The sequence below is a fragment of the Anabas testudineus genome, chromosome 4 (genome assembly GCF_900324465.2).
Source record: "Anabas testudineus chromosome 4, fAnaTes1.2, whole genome shotgun sequence".
Taxonomy (NCBI): domain Eukaryota; kingdom Metazoa; phylum Chordata; class Actinopteri; order Anabantiformes; family Anabantidae; genus Anabas; species Anabas testudineus.
This window is the reverse complement of record NC_046613.1, coordinates 17873072-17884415: the sequence shown is the minus strand read 5'-3', so window position 1 is coordinate 17884415 and position 11344 is coordinate 17873072. Positions and strand designations below refer to the sequence as shown.

At 38.2% G+C, this 11344-nt stretch overlaps 2 protein-coding genes across 5 annotated transcripts; both read right to left on the bottom strand.

The window, feature by feature from the left end:
* Positions 1–62: 62 nt before the first annotated feature.
* On the bottom strand, positions 63–5732 carry LOC113152128 (interferon-induced protein 44-like). Of its 2 annotated transcripts, XM_026345184.1 has the most exons (8): positions 5655–5732; positions 3600–4143; positions 2802–2850; positions 2436–2631; positions 2181–2333; positions 1900–2071; positions 1618–1718; positions 64–1305 (listed from the first exon to the last, which is right to left on the bottom strand). In XM_026345184.1, exons 2-8 carry the CDS (start codon positions 4069–4071, stop codon positions 1111–1113), a joined length of 1338 nt encoding a protein of 445 aa, XP_026200969.1. In that variant the 5' UTR covers positions 4072–4143; positions 5655–5732; the 3' UTR covers positions 64–1110. The 2 variants fall into 2 exon arrangements, with proteins under 2 accessions (XP_026200970.1, XP_026200969.1); XM_026345185.1 differs by lacking the exon at positions 5655–5732 and having other exon boundaries at positions 63–1305; positions 3600–4081.
* A 492-nt stretch (positions 5733–6224) lies between these two features.
* ifi44g (interferon induced protein 44g) lies at positions 6225–9608 on the bottom strand. Of its 3 annotated transcripts, none has more exons than XM_033325944.1 (10): positions 9521–9608; positions 8681–8802; positions 8331–8367; positions 8119–8195; positions 7911–7962; positions 7541–7736; positions 7296–7448; positions 7030–7201; positions 6624–6724; positions 6225–6476 (listed from the first exon to the last, which is right to left on the bottom strand). In XM_033325944.1, exons 1-10 carry the CDS (start codon positions 9562–9564, stop codon positions 6294–6296), a joined length of 1137 nt encoding a protein of 378 aa, XP_033181835.1. In that variant the 5' UTR covers positions 9565–9608; the 3' UTR covers positions 6225–6293. The 3 variants fall into 3 exon arrangements, with proteins under 3 accessions (XP_033181835.1, XP_033181837.1, XP_033181836.1); XM_033325946.1 differs by having other exon boundaries at positions 7296–7442; XM_033325945.1 differs by having other exon boundaries at positions 8331–8364.
* Positions 9609–11344: the final 1736 nt, after the last annotated feature.

The window sequence follows — 11344 nt, the reverse complement described above, 5'->3', positions numbered from 1 at the left end:
GCCCGGGTAGCTAGCGTGGAGTGTCTTGGTCAAGGACACACCTGGTGTGGGTGACGGGATTTGAACCTGAAATTCAATGTTTTAGTTCCAGTCAGCCTCTGTTTGCATTATCTAGAAATGAAACCATGATTAAATTATAAAGAGTTACTATTGATCCATCTTCAATTTTAACAATCAGTGGACACATGATCTATTCTCTTTTCAACAAACTCATCAACAGTTTTCTTCTCCACATTCTACATGAAATCCTGTTTGGTCAATAAGTGCTTTTTATTGTTAATGGCCTGGAGTAAAGTACAAGCTAAATGTTCATAACAATAAACATTTCTCAAATGTTACAGATTACACAAAAGTTTTCATAATTGCAGAGTGACTTGATAGGAAAATGTTGATAATTAAAGAATGAATTGAAATAAAAACATCAAGGGTTTCAAAATACTACAAACTGAAAATGGGAAGTAAAACATAAAATACAAAGAAAACAAAAAAACTAAACTTGGTCTTAACTTAAAAGAATAAAGAAAGGTGGAGAAAATTGACCACAGTATTTATGTTGTAGAAAATGTAGTTATTAATGACACAAATTATTAATGTTTATACATCAGAACAAATGTGAGTACAAATGTGTTGTCTCATAAATTAAACAATATGTCAGTATCAAATATGCAAAAGTCTGTAAATTACTCCACGTGCCATATCAACAATCCTCTGTGAAGACATAAATCAGAATTAGGAAGATAAGTAATATAAGGTCTGAAGGCTCACTGTGACTGCAAAAATATCAACAATTCAGTTAAACTAAGGAATAAAACGAAGAACTGTATATTTTGTTTGGAAACAATGAAGACGATGATCAGTGCAACAAGTTAATGAGTTCAGAAACTGGATGTCCCAGGCTAAACTGAAGGCAGTACAACTCCAGGTATTTTGAAGGATGGTTGGGAAACTCGAAGAGACAAAAAAAAAAGAGTAGACTTCTGTTAAGTAACACAGTGATACTGCATTAAGCAACAGAAGCACCTGCTATATGGAAGAATACAGGGATGGGCCATTACAAGGCGATTTTTATTACAGTTGTTCATGCTTTTATATTAAATGCACAAACATTTCCTATTTTTTAACTTCAGTTTGGCTGAGATGGTCACCAATCTCATCAAAGTAATTATCAGCGAAGCGAAGCATCTGGACAACGGCTTGGAGCAGGAGGACGTCGCAGTTAGGATCCAACTCCAACTCCTCACTGTAGTTCTTCACTGGAACAACACAGGACAATGGCATACCAAGCCGAGTGCCTGCCTCCTGCATCTGGATCACAAAAAGCACAGTTGGTGAGGATAGTTTAAACATGTTTCTAGATCATGCTAAAGTGTGACAATATTTGGCACATCTGAATTGTATTTAGGTTTTTTTATTATGGTCATCCATATTACAAGTCAAATAAAACTTTTATTCAAAAGTTACATGACATGACAGGTTGCTGACTTTTTAAAGTTTGATAGGTATGAAGGACCTACAGAGAGTAAAGTTGGCCGATCTGCTTAGATAAGTCAAACCTTTTAAATTAGAGCCAGGTGTGTAAGTGTGTGTTTATGTGTGTGTATAATCCTGAAATCTCACCATTTCCTTAATGTAGCCGCTCTGATAAACTTTTCTCACATCCTCTTTCACCACAGGGCAAGCGTCATCTACTTTAGTGAGTAGAATCAGCTGAGGAATCCCTGGAAAGACGAGAGCAGAGAGAACATATTCAAAAATTTTTTTTGTTTGTTTTTTTGTGTCATAAAATGTGTATTGATGGTGTTTTGTCGATATTTATAAAGAATGCATAGATACTGATGTTTAATGACATTAAGAGTTGAATATCTTCATCATTACGGAGCTAGACTCAGTTTTACTGACCCATCAAGTTGATTTTTCTGCGGATAGCATCCAGCTTCTCCTGCAACTTTCTGGGCATGATGGAGACCTTGCAGGCGTCAATGACATAAGCCACACAGTGCACATTGTCATTGAACCCTGGAAACTTATTGTAAGTGGGGGCTCCCGAATGCAGAGGAGCAGAGGGGTTGAACTGCATGACAAGAGAGAGATGGTTTGGATGGACAGTTTGGGCTAACTACAGCCAAGTCAATGGTTTCTAAACGTGATATCTTGCCCAATGTAGTTTGTAGTAACTGTACCTGATAACGGTCTGGCAGATGACCTTTAAGGATGCTGCTGATGTCATCTATATCAAGCCCCGCCCCTGTGCTTTCCTCCAACCCCATGGTATCACACAGGACAATTGGCAGAGGTTTTCCTTCTCGTCCAGCTTTTAAAGAGTAAGTGCGAAACTGCAGGAAGTGATGGATTAACAGTCCTTAAAATGTGGAGGGGGGGGAGGATTTGTACTTTAAAATCATAGTCAATCAAGTTTTTAAGTGGTAGAAACTAACCTGTGTGGTAAGGCTGGTGGTAGAGCAGCCAGCGATGGCCTGGCTGGTCACATGGCCTCTGAAGACAGAGTTGACAGAGTTGAAGAAGCTGGACTTTCCAGCTCCAACTGGTCCAATGAGGAGGACCCGAACATTTGACACAGAACTGACTGAGGGTTTGTAGTTCTGAATACTGTTCATTAGCTCCTTCCTCTGCCTGTAAAAATGAGAAGATACACAACTTTTTCATCTAGTGAAAAGATGATTGGTTATTTCTAGCCATTGATTTATGTTATACTATAAATGTAGGTTATAGTACACAGTATTGCTCTATAACTAAGCATGTTAAGAGCATTTCCTGCAGGTTGTTGGCTCTATCCATCTTACTCTGATTTCCAGATAATAGTCCTCCATGGCTTCTCAAATTCTGTGGATTCTGTGGAGCAAAATCAACCTTTAGGAAACAATGATCTTAAAGAAGATGTTAAAGTTTACGCTGTCAAAAAAATAGAATCATTAATAATGTGTGCCGCTCTGTAGAATTCTTATTATTGTCAAATTTGGGTCTTGACGTTGTATTTTAAGTAGACTTGTTACAGTTCCTCCCTTCATCCCAGTTCTGTTGCTTTGGTTTTTGTTTTGTTACCTGTTCTCATCCTGCTCTCCTGCCACTTCCTGTTTGCCCTTATATGGACTCCCCCCCCCTCCACTCGCCAGCTCATTAATCAAGGATTCAGTTCACCTGTGTGTTCCTGTCCTTTATAAGCTTCCCTATGTCTTTTGTTTGTTGCTGTTTTTTTGCACTATACCCTCCACTACTCTGGTTAGTTAGTTAGTTAGTTAGTTAGTTAGTTAGTTAGTTAGTTAGTTAGTTAGTTAGTTCCTTGGTTGGATCACTCTGGACTTTACTTCACGTTGGTCCTCATTCTTTGGACTTTCCCGTCTTGTCGTGAGTTCGTTGTCTGTGTTTGCAGTGATTTGCAAACACAGACAAGGGGAAAGGGAAGGATGCTGAATACTTTTCCCAAAGGCCTAGCTAATGTCACTTCCCATTCTTTTCTCCAATGCCCTGCTTTCACTGATCTAGGATTTTGTTTTCATATGTGTGAGTATCCTGTAACATATGTCAACATATAGAGTTGCTATAGCAAATAATCAAAATGTGGTTATTTGAGGTGAACTTACCTTCCACTTGATAGACTTCACAGTCGGTCAGGTTGAGGTCGTTGCCATGCATTTCTGCAGCAGCAAAGTTGTAGTAATTCCCTGGATTACTATATGCTACTGCTTTGCTTCCATTAACAAGAGCCAACGCTTCTCCAAAGTATGGCCCAGAGTTACTGACCATTTTCACTGCATATCCGGGACTAGTGACTGGATATTTGCAGAGCTTGTCTCCACAGAAGCAGAAAAGAAAAGCCTGCTCATCATGCACATGCTGACCAGACTGGCTAAAAGGTTGTTTGGTGTAGCCTCCGAACACATAACCAGAGTTGTTATAGCCCACAGACACTGTGGGGCAACGGTTGTCACATCGCTGGTGGAAGGCTGCACCAGTGAAACCATGGACGCTGGCCTTGTACAGCAGCTGCAGTTTGACATTTCCCAGCTGGGAGCAGATTGTTTTCTGCTGGCTCTGAGTTAGCAAGGAGTTCATAGTGAACAGGTGGTCAGTTCAAGTGTGAGGTGGATGCTGCAATGAACTGCGGATGTTTCCTCACTTAAATGTCTAAATGCAATAAGAAACGAGTATTAAAATTAAAGTGGATATCCAGTCTGCCTGAGCCTCCCATGCAAATGAGTCAACCAGGATGAAACCAATGTTCAAGATATTTTTTTTAACTATGGAAATTACTGCTACCACCCAATCATTAAATACAATAACACATCATAAAACAGCATTCCACATTAAAAATAGTTAGATTTGTCTAAAATAATAAATGTAATATAATTAAATGTAGTAAATCATTACTACAAAACATAGGATTACCCTATGTAAATGCAGATACAAATAATAATCTTATTACATGGATAATGTATGTGTTATGTTAAATAACAAACAGTGGTAATAAAGTATGTAAGTGAATCTTTTGGAATTCAAGAGTATTAACAAATATAATGTCCCTAAAATCATAACACTAAATTCAGATCTTCCATTTCTTTATTGAGACCAACCATAAAAATCTCATACTGCAAGTGGAAAAACCTCAAAAAAAGCTAAATGGAGTCAGGTGTACCTGGAGTCTTGTTAAGAAAAATATTTCTGAGGGTGTGGACCAGAGCTACTTTGACAAAAAAACAGTCAAACTTTTTAAGTATATTCTGTCCAAGAAAAAGATGCTTATGTGAGCCATGCTTCGAATAAAGAAGCTTCAGAGGATCTGCAATAAATAATGTTGATTGACATAAAACTGGAAAGCTTACACAATGTGAAAGACTTTCACCAGTCTACAGTTAAACAATCTACGAATTGAGACTCTCTGGGACTGTGGCTACTTTACCAAGAAGTGGGCGGCCAGTCAAAATGACCTGAATAGCACAATGAACATATATCAGTGAGGTAAAGAAACAACCCTGAGAGACAGCCAAAGATTTGAAGGCATCATTGGAACTGGCTAACATCTGTGTTTATGAGTCTACAGTAGGTAAAACAATCAGGGTGTCTATGCCAAGACACCGCAAAGGAAGCTGCTGCTTACTTAAAAGAACATTGTTGCATGCCTGACGTTTGCCAAAGAGCACATTGACACTGTACAGCGGTATTGACAAAATACTTTGTGGGCTAATGAAACTAAGATTGAACTAGTTGGAACAAACACACAGCACTACATCTGGTGTAAAATGGTTTATAGCACTATGAATGTTTTATGGTTGTTCTCAGTAAAGACAGAAAGATCAGATTTTCTTTGTGTTATTATTTTAGGCACATTATATTTGTTAATACTCTTTACTTAGATGGAGATCAGATCACATTTTATGACAGAGAAAACCACAAAATGGCAAAAGTTTCACATTTTTAAAGGGTTAATTTTTCTTGCCACTGCATTGAGGCGAGATAAGTTTCGATTTCCTCAGGCTTACAAAGAAATAATTTGCCACACCTACAGCACATTATTACTGTGAGAGCTAGGATACTTAAATATAGGTTTTGGTCTAAGTATCCTAACTAGCCTTTAAAATCCCACCAACACCGATTTCTATTTTTCTTTAATTTGACTGTCTTCATATGTTCAGACTTACCTGTTTCTCTTCTAGAAAGTTGAAGACGACCAGCTCTCACAGTGGTTACTGTACTGCAGATTAATATTTGCACAGGATGTGAGGGAGGAGTGTGAGGGAAACTTTTTTCCTAACAACTCATGTGAGAGAGCCAGCCAGACACTTTGTTACTACTGACGGATGGAGCGCTGCTGCCGACACTTGTGTTTATACAAGTTAGTCATTTGTTAATAAGACAATGCGAAGGCTGAATTCTGGCTCAAATGTTTTCATTGTCACAGCGCTGCCAGTGCAGCCCTTCCACCTGCTGTACTTCATCTTCCACACATCATGTGGGTGATTTCCAACATCCTTTGGAGACTGCATGGCCATCTAGCTCACTGGAAAACTTAAAATTCAGCTGCTTTGTTTTGTTTTCCACATGAGCTTGTCTCTTAAAAAGGTTCGTTTGAGACTGTGCCGTTCTGAGTCCAGCTCCTGTTAGTCATTGCAAATGCCAAAGCAATTTAATAATTGATAAGATTAATTCTGTTCATACAAATAAATCTTAGATGAGGCTTGATGAATGTCATACAAAGAACATATGTCAGGTTGTAATGAATTGTAGAGTTTTGTTTATTTAAGTTTGGTAAAAACACATAAAAAAGTTTAACATTACATTTAGAGCATTATTTTTGGAGGTGTATTGTCCTGGAAATACAAGTCGGCATACTGCAGGATGTGGTCGACAGCACTAAGAAGCAGAACATCAGTGTTCATATCCAGGTCCAACTCTGACGAGTAGTTCTTCACAGGGACGATGTAGGAAGTGGACATACCCAACAGAGCTCCAGCTTTACTCATCTATAGACAGACAGACAGTGTAGTGTACACATGTGGTGTATTCTCATTTCTCTTTTAAAGACAATTTAGAGGAAATACCACTGAATTGTGAAAACGCTATATCAACAACAACATTTCTCAAATTGCATATGAATAATTTCAACCTACCATGTCCTGAACAGTGCGGCTCTTGTAAACCTTACTGGTATCTTTGGCTGTTTCTGGACTTACTTTGTCTATGTGGGTCAGGAGAGCCACCTGGTGAACACCTAACAGAGGAAGTGCAAATCTGATATTAGTTTAGTTGGATTTAACTATAGCAATTTCAATTTCAGTTCCTGTGTGGTTGTAACCATAGCAAAACCTCCAAAACGTGGAAATGTGTAAATGTGAATCAAAAAAGGAATTCAAAACAAAACTTAATTCTGGACTATTAGACGTAATACACACACACACACACACACACCCAGTATAGTCATACTACAGAATGACTTCAATATGTCAGAGGTCATGATTCATTAGTATCCATCAGAAAATATCTCTGAGTTCAACTGCTTGTTTGTCTTCTGCTCACCCAGGTCACTGATGTGCTCTCGGAGCTGTTGGAAGGTGGTGGTGAGGCCTTTGGGGTAGTTCAGGATTTTGGAGGCGTCCACCACAAAGGCCACACAATGGATTTTGTCTTTAAGACTTGGCCTCTTCACATAGCCCATGGTGTCCGAGCTCACTGGCTGGTCTGGACTAAACTGGAAGAGAGAATTCAGGACTTTATATTTTCCTGAACACTAAAATGTAAATACATCTCTGAACTCTACCGATTACCATACTGTTCATGCTTACTTTGTGACCCACAGGTACGTGGCCTTTAATGACAGACAGGATGTCATGGAGGTTAGGTCCGGTCCAATCTCCATCCCCCAGGCCCATAATATCACACAGCACCAGTCCAGTAGGATCTTCTCCCTTCTGACCACGAATGTTGAAGGACTGCAGCTGACAAAACAAAAGTTAATGGGATGTCAACCTGAAGCATGTGAGCAGCCGACCGAGGCTTGTGCCTGTACGTGCTTTTGCATTACTCGTACCTTTTTGGTGAAGCCGGTAGAGGAGGAGCCCACCATGGCCCGGTTGGTGACTCTTCCACTGAACACAGACTGAACTGAGCTGATGAAGCTGGACTTTCCAGAACTGATAGGACCCAGGAGGAGAACCCGAGCCTGAGTCACCTCCTCACAGTTTGGTCTGTAGGAGCTGACGGTCTTCATCAGGCTCGTCTTTTTCCTAATTTTGAATAAGATATTTCCTGTTCAGAATAATTCAAATAAGGAGAAGAAATGCTAATATAAACACTAAACATCTTCAAGTTGTTTAAAATTCACAAAAAATAATCAGATTTTAAAATTAAATGATTTCCAAACTTGACTTTATTTATTGTCAATGATCGACTTTACTCACTCTTCTGTCCACTCCACTTCTCTCCACTGAGATTCCAACTTTGGTTGTATTGCTGAAGAAGAGGTTTGATGAAATATAGTTAGCTCCAGTAGGTTTCACTTCCTTCTTTTTGACCCCACAAACACACAACACATCACATTCACATATCTACAGTTACAGTTTATTAGCACACAATAGATTCTACAACTTTCTTTTTTAGGGTCTTTACCTGAGAAAGGAAAAGGCTTGTTCCATGTCTCTGTTGAACTGCCTCCTGTGGCAAAACCAGGTTGGGCTGAAGCAGAGCTGATGAGGTATACAATCACATACATCAGAGTAGTGAGTGTTTAAAAAAACAAAATTAAAAGTTTTTGCATTTAAATCTGAAACATGCCTCCACTTAGATGCTGTTTTTTTATTTTATTACATTACTTTACTCACATCTCCGTGTCTCCCTGATCCACCTTTGGTCGAACTACTGAAGAGAATAAGAGTTGAAATTCAGAAAACTATTCAGTGCTATGTTTCTAAAGGTAAAACAGATGAAAATAATTTCAAATAAAGCGTATCTTGGATTTACATCATAATGTATTGTAGCACAACTATATACTGTATAGATATAATCCAGAGGTACTACATTTCTACATTATTATGACATGCACCAACAGAGCAAGCAGACAATGAAAATACCGGGGTATTGGCAGAGACAGAAAAAAACCTCTGAGAGGTTGAGCAGCTCCAAAGTTTGCTGCAGGTTTCTTGTTGGGAAACTGTTCAGCACTGTAGCTTACCTGGTAATGAAAACAACGGTTTGTTTGTTGTCTCTGCCGAGCTGACTGTAACTGGAACTATGTTGAGATCAGCTTTATCTCCCACTGCTGTGGTGAGAGCAGTTTGGGATCCAAAAGTATACCTGATGAGCAACAGAAAGGTTTTGCACTTAAAATGCTATTTGTGACTAATTTATGAGAGTTTGGTTTGTAAAGAATGGCAGACTGAAAGAGACTATAACAGATCCCCACAGAAATAAAACATGAGTGCATTAGTGAGGAAAATACATCTGTTGTCCCACATCTTACATACATTTAGGAGTTCATATGAAGCTTGAAGCTTTCCAGTTATTTGTTTGCTCTTTGGGTGTGCTCTAATCCTGCCTATGAGAATTCTATATAAATGCTATTTAATAGAGCAAATAAACAATTAACTGGAAAAAGTAATCAACAGATGAATAGCTGTCGGTTGCAGCTCTAGTCGAGTCTGTATCACAGCTAATAAACACAACAGATGTGTCTCTAACAGAGCTGCATTGAAAGTATTACTCACTAAAAAGACAAAACTATCAGCAGCATAACAGAAATAACCAAAAATAAAGGTGCTAATTATCCAGAAAGATCAAGAGGATTAGGATTTTTATGTTGCACATCCTAACGCTGGAACTACAGTGAGTGAGTATCTCACAAGTGTGTACTACAGTACTGGAATATAGGCTTAGGTACACATTACATCCGAATGAAGCAGGTAAACTAGCACAGAGGATAGTTCAATACGGAAATAAAGCCACCACAGGTTAGTAATTTAACTGTCATCTATTGTAAAACTGAACATTAAGCTTCAAATGTTATTGCTGTTACCTTGTTTTTTTGTCTTTCTGCATGCCGCTAAACGCTGTAAACATGTCTCATCCAACTCATCCAACTCACCCAGCAAACAGAGGACGATTATCTTTCTGCAGAAAAGAAAGTGAAACCTAAAATGTTATTCCCATCCCACACAGTGTCAGCCTGTTGCTCTGCAAACAACAGACATGCCATGGTTTTGGTGGAGAGACGTCTGCTTACTGGGTATAAATTTAATTAACTTTCTTTACACATAATAATAATAATTATAATAATAAGAACAACAACAATAATAATAATAATAATAATCCACAGAGGATTTGTGAGAACGCTTGTTAGATTTACTTCTTGGGAACGTCTGTAGAAGATTGATGGATCAGGCAGCAGAAAGGCTTTTTCCCATGTGGAATGAAGAAAGTACACATAGGACAAATTTCTACATCTCTATCACATTCAAGGATAGATTGTAAATATACACTTACTGACGCTTTACAGTCCAACACAGCAGCTCCGCTGTGAATTCTACTTTAATAAGGATATCATTTGTCAGCTTAGTGGTCTGATATTGATGGTAATGTTTTGAGAACTGCACCAGTGTTTCATTACTTTCTAAGCTGACGATTATTTTCCCTTTGTGCAATGTGAGATAAGAGTAAAATCATTCTAGTTTCCCAGACATCAGCTGTCTTATTTTGTCCTAAAACCTAAACCTAATGATGTTTTTAAAACAGAGAAACACAGAAAATCTTATTTGAGGTGCTGAACATATTTAATTTGGCATTTCTGTCTCTGTTCTACCAACCACTGATATGAACTGTGTATGAATATGCCATATTTGTTTCTCTTATTGTGCACCAGAGGGGGCTCCAGTCTCGTGTTTGAAGCTGTGGAGTCAACCTGAGGCCACTGTGACAATCCACAGCCTTAAATCCAAAACATCCTTCTACAGTCCAGGAAAATGTTTCCTGACATAATCACTGTCATCACTCAGTAGCTTTTAATAATTTTAGTGTTTTGAATAAAACATCAATCTGCAGTTTGATCCATATCCCAATAAACTTTCTTTTGTATCAAAGTTTGTGTTTAGTTTTGTTTTTTGACCTTTTTGAGGGACTTGTTTGAGTTGGTGTTTCATGTTGCTGCCGTTTTACACCAGATATAATTTGTAAGATACTTTCCTGTTCTATCTTTTACTATGATAATGATACTATGATTACTATGAATGTGTTAAATAAAGAGTTAATGTTAAAGATGAAATGGTATTTCTCTATTAGGGTTCACAGTTTTTTCAGTGGTTGTTTACGGGAGGGTTTGAATTCTGTTTTAGAAGATGTTTCATCCATATAACTTAACATTGTAGCTGAATGTATGTAACGCATGGATCATTACCATGTTATTGCTGATATTAGTTATATTAGTAGTATGTAGTAGTTATTGTTTGCCTCCTTTTTTTTATAACAGCACATTGAACCTGCTAAGTAACTTTCCACCAATAAGCTGTTGTTGTTATGTGCTGAACCTGAGCTTAATCTGACTTAAACTAATCTGATTTCCATGTGATCTCTAATTATTGTCCATGCTGCTATAATCTGTTGTTCTTCTCTGCCACCATTTTTAAGTTAGGAGAGCAGCATCGGACCGTGATGCCAGTGTCCAGTGAGCCCCTCAGGAGTCTTGCAGTAGATTACGTTGGTGAGCTTATTACTTGGTAAGACTTCACCAAATCATCATCAGATTTTCAGTCATCACTCTGCGCTCCATATAGAAAAAAGTCTATGTTGGCTTTATAGTATCAAATAAAGTCATATCCGTAATAGTACCACCTCACTTTTCATCAGT